Raw genomic sequence first — 16,194 nt, forward strand, 5'->3', positions numbered from 1 at the left:
TATGGAACACAAACAGTTTCAAAGCTATTTTAAAGGATAAGAAAAAATTTAAAATTTTTCTTAGTATGGGGAAATGGCTTATTTTTCTGCCCAAGAACCAATTTAACAACAAGTATCAGAATCAAATACCTTATATGTGCTCAAATACCTATATTCTCAAGAAAAAGAACAGTTTTTTTCCTAAATCATTTTTAATAATCCTCATGAACTGATAAGATCATTAGCTTCCAAGAGGATGAATAGTAGTTGGCACAGGATTTGATCTATCCTTTGACTTTCATTGTATAAGGGGGGTCAAAATAAGAAATGAGGCCGTCTGAAATCAGATATTTTAAAATATTTTGGGTAATGTGATAAAATTATTCAGCATATTAATGTGATATTTGATTCATCACCTTGAAAACTTTTTATACTACCCTTATTTTGTTTTCATCTCAACCATTGATAGGAAAGTCTTATAACTTATAACCTAAACAATTAGAAATCAATCCAATATAATAAAGAGGTGATATGCAAATTAATCCTCATGCCCTCACAAGATGGCTGCCTATGACCAGGCTGGCAGGGGTGTTAATGAGAGATGACCGAACGACTGAACAGCAGGCTGCGTGGGGCGACCAGGCTGGCAGAAAGGGGCAGTTAGGGGCAATCAGGCCGGCAGGGGGGCAGTTAGGGGCGACCAGGCAGGCAGGCAGGTGAGCGATTAGGAGCCAGTGGTCCAGGATTGTGAGAGGGATGTCCGACTGCCGGTTTAGACATCCGTCAGTTGGACATCCCCTGAGGGGTCCCAGATTGGAGAGGTTGCAGGCTGGGCTGAGAGGACCTCACCCCCATGCACAAATTTCGTGCACTGGGCCTCTAGTATAATATAAACATGCAATTTTCCTCCAAATATAAATTCACAGATTCCATCTGAGTTGGTATCTTTTTCTCTCAAAATCAACATGTATTAGGTTTTAACATGAGTAGGTGAGAATGTGGACATTCGAACATTCCAAAGTTCAACTATTTCTATGGAAGTCTTTGCTCTGTTCACAACCTTGACCTTTCCCTGTACTGTTGCTTTATTATCTCCAATTGTAAAGAAGTGTCTCACAGGCTTTGAGAGAATTTATCTCTTCTCTGTCTTTTAATTTAAAGTATATTTTCATTAGATTGAGAAAAACTTAATAGAAAATATATGAGTTTAAAGTTAAGAATTACAGCCAAACCGGTTTGGCTCAGTGGATAGAGCGTCGGCCTGCGGACTGAAAGGTCCTGGGTTCAATTCCGGTCAGGGGCATGTACCTTGGTTGCGGGCACATCCCCAGTGGGGGGTGTGCAGGAGGCAGCTGGTCGATGTTTCTCTCTCATCAATGTTTCTAACTCTCTATCCATCTCCCTTCCTCTCTGTAAAAAATCAATAAAATATATTAAAAAAATAAATAAACAAAAGTTAAGAATTACATTAATTGCTATTAAATAATAATAAATATGATTTTATATTTTATAATATTTTACAGAATAAAATAAGTGTTTTTCATTTATTACACTTACTAGAGGAACTATAAATTGAAAAGGATAAATTGACAAAAGGTAACAATATTAAAATAAATTTCATATTGTCTGCATAATTTTAAGGAGACTATATTATATATAAAAACTATAGATAAGAAGACATAATTGGCAAGAATAAAGTATAAACAAACTCTTAAATGACTTTAAACTATGAAAACTTTGGAGAAGCTAAGTAAATAATTGAGATATTAGCAGCTATTAAAATTTTTATTTGTGAAAAAAAAATTACTGGCATAGGAAAATACCCATGGTATAGCAATTTCTAAACTGTGGAGAAATGTATCCAGAAAGAAATATAACAAAATTTTAAAAGAAGTGGCTTCTTGGTGTTCTGTTTCATTATGCTTTAGGTACTTGTCACATTTATTTTGCAATGCACATATGTTATATCAGGAATAAATTTAAAATAACACCTTTCAAATACGTTTCTCAGTTAATATTTTATAGCACTTCATGACTTAAGCAAGGCAGCGAGAATAATTTTCCATTTAATAGTTGAGAAGACTGGGTAATTTTCCAATTGGAGGAGCTTGAAATAAAACCCAGATTCTCCAAAGCCAGCTTTAATATTTCTTCTGTAATATCATACTATAAAGATGTTGGAAATAGATATGTAAAATTTCTATGAGGTTTTTCCCAATAAAGGCACAATAATTGTCATCTGAGCTATTATTAAGAACACTATTAATTTTTTCTTTATAAATTCCTTTCTTTGAAAGAAAAATAAATGTATGAGATCAGTCACATGTTACTAAAAAGGGATATCAAAGTAGGTAAAATGTGTCAGAGAGAAAAAATTCATAATTATATCTATGTTTCATTTATGATAGCAAGAATTAGAAAAAATTCTTTTATTTTGCTTTAGGAAGATAATGAAAATGGTACTCCAAGTGAAAATGAAAGAAGGCATATTAAGATTATTAATAATAACTAAATGCAAAAGTCTATAAAATAAGAAAAGGATAAAAAAAGTTAAATAGGCTTGATAAGTAACCTGTAGCTTTCTAGTAAAGATATCTACTTTAATAATTAAGACATTAAAGTGGAAACAAATACTTTTATAACTACTGAGGATGACTTACACGGCATAACTAAAAGATGAAAGTTATGAATAAGAATAGAGGTGGATTCTTTTCCAGAAGCCCACACAACTCTAGCAGTAACATAGTTTAACTCCTGTGTAGCCACACTCTGACCACATATGCTGGTCCAACATACACATGACCTGTCCCAGAAAGTGAGCAACTTTAGAGCATAGAACGCCTTATTAATCTTTGTATGTGCAAAACCTAGCATGGTGCACTATGTGTATTTGCACATGAAATCAAACTCATTCCAATAGCCTGAACCAAATCAACTCAAAAGTTACATGTATTGGAAACATACATCCCCCAAACTAATTAAATGATTCAAGAGATTATCTGCCCTACCAGATAATTTATGCTACTAGTTGCTATTCCATTAGGTTATGAATATGTATACTCATACAAGTCCAACTTGTTTAATCTTTAAAATGCAGCCATTTCCTCTAAGTCAAAAGTCACAAATTAAAAAGATTTTAGTCAGGTAAATAATATCAATATGTGGAGTTGATTAGTTGCAATACGCGTATTTCTCTCATCTTTGGTTGGGAAACAGGTACAGAGAAATTTTTTTCCAAGTATAAGAATGATGACAAACGGCAACAACTGATCCTCAGCCTCAGGGTCAGGGACACACAATGAAAAAAAAAGAGTTGTGGGGATTATGTTACACTTTCATGCTACTTCTATATGGACAGCTTCTACTGAACTCCACCTGATGGTGCCCATTAGGGACAGAGGATCATAACAACAAGAAATTCTGACTTCTCAAGAATAGCTGGAAATCCAGATTTTTCTTTAAAACATCTCATTTTTTTGGTGGTGGTAATTTTTAAAATTTAAAACACTTTGTAGGTCAAGTAACATTCACCTACACAGCATATTTGACATGCAAACTCCTGGTATAAGACCTCTGGTTTAACAATTTGATTACTCTATTGTTGCACATATAATTGAGATATTCCTAAAAAGTCATATAATTTAACAACTGAAATATTAAGGAGAGTTTATAGATTAAAGAAAACTAAATAATAGGGATTAAATGTGCTATTATTCCATTCTCATAACTTCACAAATACCAAGTATTTCACACACTCCATTTATTATCAAAATGAAAATATCAAAGCCCAGAGGTGACAATAGAATAATAACAATTATAAGCTTTAATTTAAATGTGGTATAACTAAGGTTAGGTCACAAGTTCAAATTGGTTCTTTATATACACAGAGGCTTGATTGTATTTCTAAGTGATGACTAAATTAGCAAATTATAGTCAGTAGGAAGTTCTGTCTTAACTGACATTTTAAAAGAAATATTCCACTAAGAAAACTAACATTTCAACCTCATTTTAATCACTTTAGCTATTCAGAATTCTATTAATCAAATAAGAAAAAAAGTCTTCAACACCTAGAATGATTAATGTGTTTGTATAAATGTGAGAAAAATGATCACATCTTCAAGTAACAGATTATAAGTACAAAGAAAGTTCACATGATAGCTATGCTGATGAAAATTACCTGCGGGCTGTTACAACATAACCCATGCATTAATTAACCTTTTGCCATAAATATCTAGAAACATCAGCAAAGATAGGTTTCTCTTTTTCTTTTGCTCCAGCTCCTTCAGCAATTTAAAAAGTAAAATACTGTGCAGTTACTGAAGGATACAAATAAAATACACTTAGTTTTTATCAGCTCTCCGTGTTACTATAATAAAGCCACATAAGTATAGCAAGTAGGCTATTTCATCTTGTTTTAGTTAATAAAAGATGAGAGATAATGTCCGATTTCTATGTAAATCTTTACTTTCATGAATGAGATCAGTAAATTATTATGAATGTTGGCTACCATTTAATTATCTACCTTTTCACTCTGTGAGAAAACAAAGGTAGGTTCTGGTCGGGATGGTGGCATAGGTAAATACGGCACTTGGAACCGCCCACAATGACATCAAAATTACAACTAAATTACAGAACAACCATAATTCATAACTACCTGAAATCTAGCTGAACAGAAGACCTATAAATAAATATATACAGAAGAAGCCACATCAAGATTTCTAGGAAGGACGGAGACACAGAATGGGCTGGTCTCACCCCCACGTGTGGCCATTAAAAATCAAGAGAGAAATCTTGACCAAAAAGGTACACTCTAAGGAGCAAGGGTTCTTGGCCCCACAACAGAATTCCCAACTCAAGGGTCTGGTGCAGGTTTCTCCCAGACAGAAGTGTGGCAGAGGCCATTGTTCTTTGATGAGCCCTTTCCTCTCAGAGCTGGCAGGTGGGTGCCATAATCTGAATTTCCATCAACCTGGTTAACACTGTTAGTCCAGCCTTGGTGATTCCTTGAGACACCACTCCACCCAATTTGTGGGCCCATCCAAGCCATTTACAGTGGCTTTTCCATACAAATGGTCTCTCATGCCTCATGATTTGGACTTTCCTACTATCTCTCAAACAAGCAGCAACTGGTCTCTGCATGACCTATGTCTCTTGCTAAGTGATCCTGGTCCTGGCACTACCGGGAATGTGTCCTGGCTTGCAGCATGGCCTCTCCGGGGCACCTTCAAGCCCCAAACAAATAGCAACCATCTGAAGATCACTGCTATAGCTAGTGTCAGGTGGCACCAGGCAGGGAACAGGTGGTGGCTGGTCCTGCACCTCCCAGGAGGCCCCAGTGGCAGTGCTCCTGGTGGACAGCTTCAGACCATGCCGGATTACAATCCTACTACCTCCATGATCAATGTTTCAATAGAACAAAACACATTCTTTATTACTTCATTTTCAAATGAATATACACATCTACATTTGAGTGTATTTTTCAAGCATTTTGATAGTTTTCACTTGGGATCTGAAGTTGAAAAATCAGCTAATGCTAAATGTTACCATGATGTGGGAAAACAGAATTTCTAATAAACAATAGTAATATGAGCTACTGTATTTCCTCAAGTCATTAAAGGCAAGGATCAATAAGACTTGGTGAACGTGCAGATTACTGCAAGATTTCAGTGCTGCTAAATCACACTTTAAATGCTGACATAATAATTTCACATCTCTATGCAATTGTCTGTAGCCACATTTTTTTCTCTTTGATGTAGTACTACCTCCTTTAGAGGGTTAACAGCCTCAAATTTAATTGTTCAATAACAAACAATTAGAGCTGTTCCCTTCTATTAGTGAATTGTTAGTTAGTTTTAATTAATTCATTATATAATTAAGCTTGCCAATGGATAAGTCAATCCTTCATTAGGTTAGGAAATATTCTTGTTTAGATAATGGGCTACATATATTGTTTTAGAATGTTAGGGTATTCTCTATTATTCTAACTAAATGATGATTTGCCAAATGAATCTTTAAAAAGCTAAACTAGTGAACTCCTTCCACAAAATATTATTCAGAAAATAAAATTTTTATTGCAGTTAAGAAGTACACAATGATATGTTAAAGTAAGAAGGTGATAATTTTATGTTCATAAAGTGGGTAATAACTATCTAGAAAATTAAAGATGCATATATTTCTCATTTTTTATTAAGGGAAAACGTATTTTATGAATAAATATTTCAAACAAAGTAGCTATTTTCAATAACTTGGAACAAACAAAAAATCCTTCATAATTATTAATATAATAACATTTTCTAAATGGATCTTTCTCTTGTATCTGTCAGGAAGATAGTTCTTCAAGTAAATTTAGAATATTTACTAAAACATTTTTTATTATTTTAATTTTAGGTACACCTCTACTATAATACATATACATTTAGGTAAGGTCTATCTTCCTTAATTGGCAAGGCTAGCACATATCTGTCACACAGAAAAATGACAATAAATATATTTGTAATATAAGGATACACAAAGTTTCAAAAGAAATTTGGCACTTCTGCCAATGCTAATTTGCCAGTGCTAATCTAAACTAGATTTAATATAGCCATTGATTCTTAGATGATCATGTAAAAGATGATGACACATGTGTGTATGAATAAAAATATATGACTTTTAAAGACTTAAAAATGAGAACATAAATTTATAATACTTCTGAATTATTACAGGAATGTACATGCTACCATCGGAGATAGGATCTACATACCTGACAGGTAATGTTCTGTCTCCTTTCCTCCTATCCATTTCTCTTTGGGGAACAGGATACCAACGAAAATTCAGTTTCCAGTTAAAACCACCATAAGTCATGTCTGACCCAGCCATATATTCAAAGGTATCATCACTAATCACATCAATGATGGGGCATACAACTGTTTTCCTGCAGAAGAAGTAAAACCAGTTTACACATAAATAATTTAAGTGCTATAGTTGTTTCTTCAAACTCAATATAGGTGATGTGTTGAAATTTAATTATTTTGTGACATTAATATGTTTTTATTTTATCCTTTTTCCTATGGAATTATTTCCTTTTACCAGATCTTCCTTCAGCCAACTTCATACTACCATGTATAATCTAATCAGATATAGTGATTGATCTTCAAGCTGATTTTCAAATACATCCTAAGTACTAACTCAGCAGGATGGACATGGTCTATTATTCATAAAACCTCCGCCCACAGCATGATTAGTACAGCTGCTTTGACATTATGCATCATTTTAGCTATATCTTTTATAGAAAAGTAATTGCATACAGGGAGTAGAGAATGGATGATTGCAAATTAGATCTGGTAGTTTCAATCTCAGAGGGGTTACTGTTAGATTAAGGAGATAGTTCTATGAAAATCTTCATGGAGAAAATATCTATTACAAAAACAAACAACAAAAATCAACAAATAGAAATAACAATAAAAATAGTAATAATCCGTATAAGTAAATGTTTCCCATGAAAGATATTAGGGTCATGACAATTTCTGAGTGAATTGTCCTAGACTTAAGAGTTTATAGTAACAATCTACATCTTTTAAGATACAGAAAGATAACCAACTTCAATTTCTGGTGTTTATACCCTGACCCATCTTTTCTTAAAGCAAGAGAAAATGCCAGATTTGGGGTCCTTCATGATGGCTTTTAGGTAAAAAGAATTTTTTGCCATGGGAGATCAATAGGTACTCACCTTCCCATGTTCCCAGTTATATGTCTTATTATAGTGTCAAACTTGTGTCATCGCCACAGTAAATGCGTACTTCTACCCAAGTTTGCCCCAGTTGTAGCTAATTCTGAAGAGCAGAGCTTATTTGTCATATTTTGTATAAGGTAAACATACAAATATGCTTTTGAATCGCACATAGATGTGGAAAGCAAAATAAATGTTGTCCATCATTTATTCTGCTTTGGTAACACCTATATCACTCATACTTATTTTCAATTCTCTTTTATATTCTACACAATTAATTAAAGACTAGAGTTCTCTGAAGTCAGTAGAATTCATCTACCCTTGGAAAAACTTCTTGGTCACACTGGTCCCTACAAAATCAATATCTTTGATTGATTTATTTATTTAGTTAGTTAGTTATTAAATTTAGTAATTTAATTTGTAGGGAGATGAAATTAGATCTAATAACTTTGAACAGGACTTTATTATCTAGTTATGGCAACTTTAGAACCTACTAGTAGAACAAAACAGTAGAGTTCATTACATAGAAATATAATTTAAATATGTTGTTACATTAAAAAATAAATGATCTATGCATGACCATATTGAAACAATATTATATTAAAAACTCACTAAGCTGAATATGAAACACGTTTTAAAAGGCAGCATAATGTATGAATGTTGCCAAGAAATGCATTTAAGATGTTCCAAGTTCATTTTATTTCGCCAGTCTTACCCTCCTGTGAGTACTGTACAATACACAGAGTGGAAAAATGTTATTAGCTGTGTACTACATGCAGTTGACTAAAAGGTTCCTACTGCTTTATTCAACTGCTATGGTTCATTTTACTGGCAGAATCCATCCATCTTTGTGGCAAGTATCAAATCTTGCCATTTAAGTGATATAGCTGGACTAGCTCACACTACACAGCCCTGGTTTTGAGTGCTTAATTAAAAACTTCAATTCTAAAAAGACCTTTCTATTGCAGGTGACCTTCCTTTGCAAGCAAGGTGTTATACATGGCTATGTTTTTATATCCGACAGTATTCAACATTGTTGTCTTCCTAAGTGCTTGAGAATTACACTCATTTATCACCAATGTTTATGAATATCTTCAGCAAAGGCTCATACCTCATAGCCTCATCATTAAAGAGAATTTCAGGTAACCAGGAGGTTCTTAATTTCTGCAAGTAACATTCAATCTTTCAGATTCCATCATTTTTATGTACCAAGTGGCAATGTTGTTTAAATAATTAAGCATTCTTTATAGCTGTGCTCTGTACGTTTTATGTTTGGAATGTGGAATTTATGTGTTTTTGTTTTTAAGATCCTGAAGGTGGTTTTGAACTAGACTTTGAATAGGGACACTGACCTAGTAGAAAAAAGACTAGTCTGGGAATAGGAACAACTGAATTGCTCCCATCACTTCCAATAACTGGATCAAGCTACTTAATCTCTGTGCTCCTCCCTGTTATTAGGTATAGGTAAGAATATCTACATTACCTACCTCACAGCGGTTGTGAGGACACAGTAAGATCCTTTGAAAATGTATTTTACAAAATTGTACTATTTCAAATTAGACTGGTTTCCTTCCCCTAAAAATGAATATTCAACATGTGTACTATTTGAATTGTTTGATTATTTCTTAATCAAATAATCATGTTCAGCACGACAAAGCCAAGGTCTTTATTAAGTGAGAAAGGTGGGGACGGCTTTTTTAAAAGCTAGGAATATACCTGAAAATAGCAACCTGGAAGAGATGTTCTGGTGGAAAGCCAACACTGTCCTGACAGGTTCCGTCATAACCCAGGCAGACAGAACCGGTGAGTCCTTACCTGTCTTCCTTTATTCTCGCCAGCAAGGGCTCCAGCCAGCCCACGGTACATTCACAGTGTGCATCGAGGAAAGTGATGACCTGCCCTTTCGAAGCAGCTGCTCCTCGAAGGCGGGCACGTATTAACCCCGAGCGCTCTTCCATTCTGATAATTTTTACTGGTACTTCTAAATTTTTCACATAATTCTCTAATGTCAACTTGAGAAAATCTGCAACGTGCAATAAGAATTTATAAGAAAGTTTTGAAACTGTTTTAAAACACCGCAGAGATACTACTGCCCAGGTGAAAACTCAACACACAGAAATGGTGGTGAACTCCTGTCAACATTTTTTGCAGTAGGTGACATAAAGCTATAGAGACTTCGTGAGTATATTCATGTGCAGTTCATTATAACCTGTCACTTGGCTGACAAGAATAAGGATAAAATAGGAAGTTAATATGTCAGACTCTAATGGAGAAACTAAGCCACACTGGCAAATGCAGGCTCCTTCATTAAGTTATTTTGCATTTACCTGAACTTAAAAAAAAGAGACAGGTATCCATAAAGTTATATAAATGTTCAATTATCTGAGCAGTTGAGTTGGGGAAAAAAGGAACCCTTTTGAATGTCATTTTGTCTGATTTCCTGGGTTAGTAAGAACCAAATGGAATCATGGGAGAAACTGTAATAATTAGTTCCTTGTCTCTAGAGTTGGGATTGCCTAGATACACTGATGGAAATGCACTGATGATGAGGGGTGGTTTCAGGGTTAGTATAATTACAAGGAAAATACAGATCATTCCCCAGCTGTCTTCTTGACCATAATAAAGTGTTCTAATTTAAGAAAATATATGAGAAAAACATTTATACCTCTTTCACTGGCATCATCGACCAAGATGACCTCAGAAAGTAAATAGTGTGGAGAACGATTTATAACGCTGTAAACAGTTCGAAGGAGGGTGCTCCAAGCTTCATTATGAAACACAATAACTACACTTGTGTTTGGAAGTTCATCAGGGTAGACCTTCGTCTTGCATCTGGAAAAGGGAAAAGAAGAAAGATATGTTACTAAATAATTCATTTTTTATTCTGATCGCTGGAATAAAAAATATCCGTGATAGCACAATTTTAGACTTCAAAGGTCCTTATTAAGGAAAGATTTTATGCACATCTACAATAATTTTCCTTTTTACAAATGCTGTGAGTAATCAGTTGGCATTTTGAAAATTAAATATGCATAATTACTAATATTTCATTTTAATTCCTGCAGGGAACCAAGCAGCATGATTTCCACAAGTCTGAGAAAGCTAAAATAACATCCTGAGACTATCAACAGGAGACCAGGTACAACAGGGACAGCTGAATTCATTTACTGGATGTAATTTTATTCTTTGTTGACAAAAGGACAATTATTGTATAAAACTCAAAAAGTCATGAGAACATAGAAAGGACATAAATCCACAGAATTTTGAAGCATGTAAAACAGATTATTTTTCTATTCTAAAATCTAGTCACGCATGCTTTCCATTCTGCTTGAGAATGATGTGCACCATGTCTCCTTTGTTGGAAAAGTTCAGGAGCCAGGATGTATTTTATAGATTCTCAATTAGTGCAATATAATCAAATCTGAGATCAGGACAGGGAATAGGCAGGCCACCAGCACTTCTCAAACTTTAATGGAAATAGGAATTTGTTAAAATGCACATTCCGGCCTGTCCGGCACGGCTCAGTGGTGGAGCGTCGACCTATGAACCAGGAGGTCAGGGTTTGATTCCTGGTCAGGGCACATGCCAGGTTGAAGGTTCAATCCCCAGTGTGGGGCATGCAGAAGGCAGCCGATTAATTATGCTCTGTCATCGTTGATGCTTCTCTCTCTCTCTCTCTCTCTGTCTCTCCCCCTCTCCCTCTCCCTTCCTCTCTGAAATAAATTTTAAAAATATTAAAAAATAATAAAATAAAATGCACATTCTGATTCAACAGATCTGGGTTATAGCCTGAGATTCTGCATTTTTAAAAAAACTTTCAGGCGATTCAGATGCTGCTGGTGCCTGGAGCGCATTGATTAGTCAGGGGCTAATCCATAATTGTTACTATTAGAACTTGATGTCTTGGGAAAAAATTTTAACTTTGCTTGTGCAAAGCAGCCCAGATTTTACTTTTCAGGCAATCAATCCAAAAAGGTACATTTGGATAAATAATATGCATACTGCTCTGGTAGTATCAGAAGTTTAATATGCAGGTGTTTCTTACCCCCAGGAACTTGTCAACATTCAGACATTTCTGTCACCTGATTTTAAATCATCATCATTATAGAATAAAAAAAAAAGTCCCTGGGTATCCATAGCAAGAATTAAAGTTTATTCACTTTAGATTATTTTTTCATATAAAATATTCTGAAGAGCTAGGGAATTAAAATCATTCCACCAAATAAAATGAACCCAACATTTCTTGCCACTCATGAACAACCTAATACATGACATAAAACAAGCATTGTTATAATTAGTCTCATTCATGGGTGAATGAGAAAATCCAATAAAATGTGGGAGTTAAAGGCATATAATAAAACAAATACTGATGGTGTACCTACTGATATTTTAATCATCTTTTAAAGTAGTTTAAATTTCATCTGCTCAGTGAAGTCTCCTGCAATATAACCAGGTAAGAATGTACATACCTGAACTAAAAGTTATATACATATAATTTTCCTTCAGCATATATTTACTCAAAAAACATTAAGCAGCCATAATATATGATATTGTGTATACAGGAAAAGAAAAATGTAGTGGGAAATGGTAGTTTGACTCATAGTCATCTCTTCCCATTCTGCCAGCAAAATTCAAGTAGTTTCTATGTGCTTCATCAACTAACTTATAACCCCAGGCAGCTCAGCACTATATGAACTTAGAAAGCCATCCTGGTAAGTCAGAAAGGTTCTCTCCATGATTTTACTCAACTCTCAATTCTTCAGCCTCATCACACCCCATCTCTTTCAGCATGCTAAGGAAAAAGGATGGTAAGAATCATCATCATCATCATCATCAATAAAGAAGTAAAACTGGAAAAACAGGCTGAAAGCAATCTGACAGTCAATGACAACTGGCTTTAACCCAAGGATAATAGGCTATACAGGCTACTCAGTATCATTTGGAATAAAGTAATGAATGTTAAATTAAACTTTTGTATGTTATACTAGATGCCAACAAAGAAAATATGAATAATGTGTTAATATAGATAAATCATTTAAAAGGTCAAAATAAAAGCAAACACTTGGATCTACCTTCTTAAACTATTTCTATCATGCTCTATTTTTGTAGTTAAAAAATGCACTCACGCCAAAACCGGTTTGGCTCAGTGGATAGAGCGTCGGCCTGCGGACTGAAAGGTCCCAGGTTCGATTCCAGTCAAGGGCATGTACCTGGGTTGCGGGCACATCCCCAGTGGGAGATGTGCAGGAGGCAGCTGGTCGATGTTTCTCTCTCATCGATGTTTCTAACTCTCTATCTCTCTCCCTTCCTCTCTGTAAAAAAATCAATAAAATATATTAAAAAAAAATGCACTCACAAATGTTAATTTTGTATTCATAATATGTGACAAAGTTATATTGACCTAATTTACTATTAATGCAGCTATTATGTATACTTACAGAACCTTTACACTATCATTATTTAATGTAGCATAAACATAAAATGTGGCTATTATTTTTTATTAATTATTCCTCTTCTTCCCATGTGAAAAGTTATTTATCAAAGAAAACTTTGTATAATAATAAAAAATTATAGAATAATTCTTAAGGTATACACATCAATCATTTTCTATGTTAGTTTACCTAATTACCTCAAGTGCAATGATATATGCATCAGCAAGAGCTAGGATATTCATTGTTTCTGATAGCTTTGTGTTACACTGAATTGGTATTATTAACTGTATTTCATCAAAGCTATTCTTTCACCTGTGGTAAGGTACACCATGATTTTAGGTACGACTAAAAAAAGAAAAAAAAGTTTTCAAATAAACTGTGACATAATGTTTTTATCACTAGAATCTACTTAACACTTACATAAAGCTTATAGAAATAGCTTTTAAACTTATTTGAACATTGATTTTTAAAAATATATATATATATATATATAATTGATTTCAGAGAGAGGAAGAGAGAGGGATAGAAACATCAATGATGAGAGAGAATCATTGATCAGCTGCTTCCTGCATGCCCCCTACTGGGGATTAAGCCTGCAAGCTGGACATGTGCTCTGACCGGGAATCAAACTGTGACCTCCTGGTTCATAGGTCGATGCTCAACCACTGAGCAACACCAGCCGGGCTGGACATAGATTTCTATGAATATTGTCATGCTTGCTTATGAATAAGTAGCAACAGTTATCTATGTTTCTGCTTCTATTTTGTTTGTTGAATTATTTTGCTCATTAGATTCCACATATAAGTAAGATCATATGGTATTTGTCTTTCTCTGACTGGCTTATTTCACTTAACATAATGTTCTCTAGGTACATTCATGATGTCGTAAAAGGTAAGATTTCCTTCTCTTTTATGGTCAAGTAATATTCCATTGTGTAAATGTAGCACAGCTTTTTTAGCCATTCATCTACTGATGGGCACTTTGGTTGTTTCCAAACCTTGTCTAATGTAAATAATGCTTCAATGAACAATGGGGATGCATATATTCTTTCAAATTAGTGTTTTGGTTTCTTTAGATAGATTCCCAGTAGTGGGATCACTAAGTTAAAAGGTGGTTCCATTTTTACTTTTTGGAGGAAACTCCTTAGTGTTTTTTACAGTGGCTGTACCAGTCTGCATTCCCACCCGAAAGAAGACCTACAGATGGCCAATAGACATATGAAAAGACACTCAACATCACTGTCATTAATCATCTGTCATCTATTCTAAGGGCTTTCTCTTTGCTTTAGGTTGTATTGCTTAACATATGAGAGACATCATTAGCACTTATCTCAGTAACAAAATATGAATCAGCTTCATGTTTTTTGTGTATCTTCCTTGGTACTGTAAAGTGTTTTCAATCTTTAAAGTGAGAAGGAATTAAGTGGGAATCTTGAGAAAATGCAGATTGTGATTCAGTAGGTCTGGGATGGGCCCAAGATTCTGTATTTCTAATAAGATCTCTGGTGATGTCCCCTCTGCTGATCCCTGATAGACATGATAAGAAGCAAAGTTATGTAAATTAGTCAGCTGTTGACTAGCAAGAAAATACAGACTTGTTCCAACAATAAGTATTTGCTTCATCATATGAATTTTAATTCTTGCCGTGATCTCCTTGCCTTTCTTTTCAGACAGTAACTTTCCCCCCCAACAGAATCTTATTGTCATCTATCTGAAGAAATGTCAGATGACAAATTCTACACAAGGAGTATAATCAGCACACAAAACTTCATTGAAGCATGACTATATGAACAGCCATGACCATGTTCACACACCTTAAAATATAGTGGCTACATAACAACTGTCAGCTGGTAGACAATGATTGCAACTAACCATCAACTATAAAACTCATCCTGATTTCAGACATATAAACTATACAAAATGCATATCTTAGAAGAGGTGAATACAATAATTTTTGTTTAGTACAGAAAAAGTACTTAAAGTGTTGTTTAGTGCTTTGCTTTGTTTTTTTAAATACATTTAGTTTCTAAGCTGGTAGAGTTTGAAACTCTAATACTCTCTTCTCCCTGACAGATGGCAAATAACTTCTTCTTTGTAATATTACAAGAATAACTTTAACACTATCCACCTCAGCCTTTATATATTTTACATCATAAGAATAAAGTAGATAATCTGGAATCAGTGTTAGATATTACTTGGTCTACAAAGTAAAGCTCAGAATCTCTAAATGTTGGAATTGGAAAGGATTTTCAAAGCTGACTAATTCTAATCTTGATTTCACAGAATACAAGTCTCAAGTCAGAGAGCTAGTTCACTACTCTGGGTCAACAAGTAATAATAGTGATAATAATGAAGTAATGTATTATTTAATACTAGTAACAGTAATGTTTTCTTCCCCAGAGTATATGCTATATCAAACATTTTAAATATTACTGGTGTTTGAAAAATTAGAAAAAAACACACATTTAAATCATACAAAATATGACTTAATCTTACATGATATATATATATATATATATATATATATATATATATATATATAAAGATATATAATGAAATAGAGAAATAATCCTGGCCAGCATGGTTCCGTGGTTGAGTATTGACCTATGAGCCAGGAGGTGATGGTTCAAATCCTGGCCAGGGCTTATGCCTGGGTTGCAGGCTCAATCCCCAGTTGGGGTGTGCAGGAGGCAGCCAATCAATGATTCTCTCTCATCAGTGATATTTCTATCTCTCTCTCCCTCTCCTTTACTCTCTGAAATCAATAAAAAAATATTTTAAAAAAGAGAAATAACATTTCTCCAAGTATCATTTCATTAAAACTGAGCATAAAAAAATCAACTTTCATTAAAATTATATACATACAGACCAGATACTCTTTTAGCACTCTGTTTTATGAAGAGATTATTTTTCTCTTATGTAAACATTTAAATGAGATTGGCAAATTGACATTATGGTGGGAGCACAATGAGAGTAAAAGTAGCAGACTGCACAAGCAATTTTAATCAATTTGGAAGGAGTATTTGATGCCTACTAGCCCAATTAAGTTCCTGAAATCTGGTATTCTAGGAAAATT

At 34.2% G+C, this 16,194-nt stretch overlaps 1 protein-coding gene across 4 annotated transcripts in view; it reads right to left on the reverse strand.

The window, feature by feature from the left end:
• The window catches only part of GALNT13 (polypeptide N-acetylgalactosaminyltransferase 13), a 393,823-nt gene that overhangs the window by 178,691 nt on the left and 198,938 nt on the right, over nt 1-16,194 (reverse strand). For all 4 annotated transcript variants that reach the window (XM_023756129.1, XM_023756128.1, XM_023756131.1 and 1 more), the window contains exons 3-5: nt 10,353-10,519; nt 9,503-9,710; nt 6,722-6,892 (exon numbers count right to left, since the gene is read on the reverse strand). In XM_023756129.1, coding sequence (XP_023611897.1) covers nt 6,722-6,892; nt 9,503-9,710; nt 10,353-10,519 — 546 coding nt within the window. The remainder of the gene's footprint in view (nt 1-6,721; nt 6,893-9,502; nt 9,711-10,352; nt 10,520-16,194) is intronic.

This window comes from Myotis lucifugus, unplaced genomic scaffold, assembly GCF_000147115.1.
Source record: "Myotis lucifugus unplaced genomic scaffold, Myoluc2.0 scaffold_89, whole genome shotgun sequence".
NCBI classification, from domain to species: Eukaryota; Metazoa; Chordata; class Mammalia; order Chiroptera; family Vespertilionidae; genus Myotis; species Myotis lucifugus.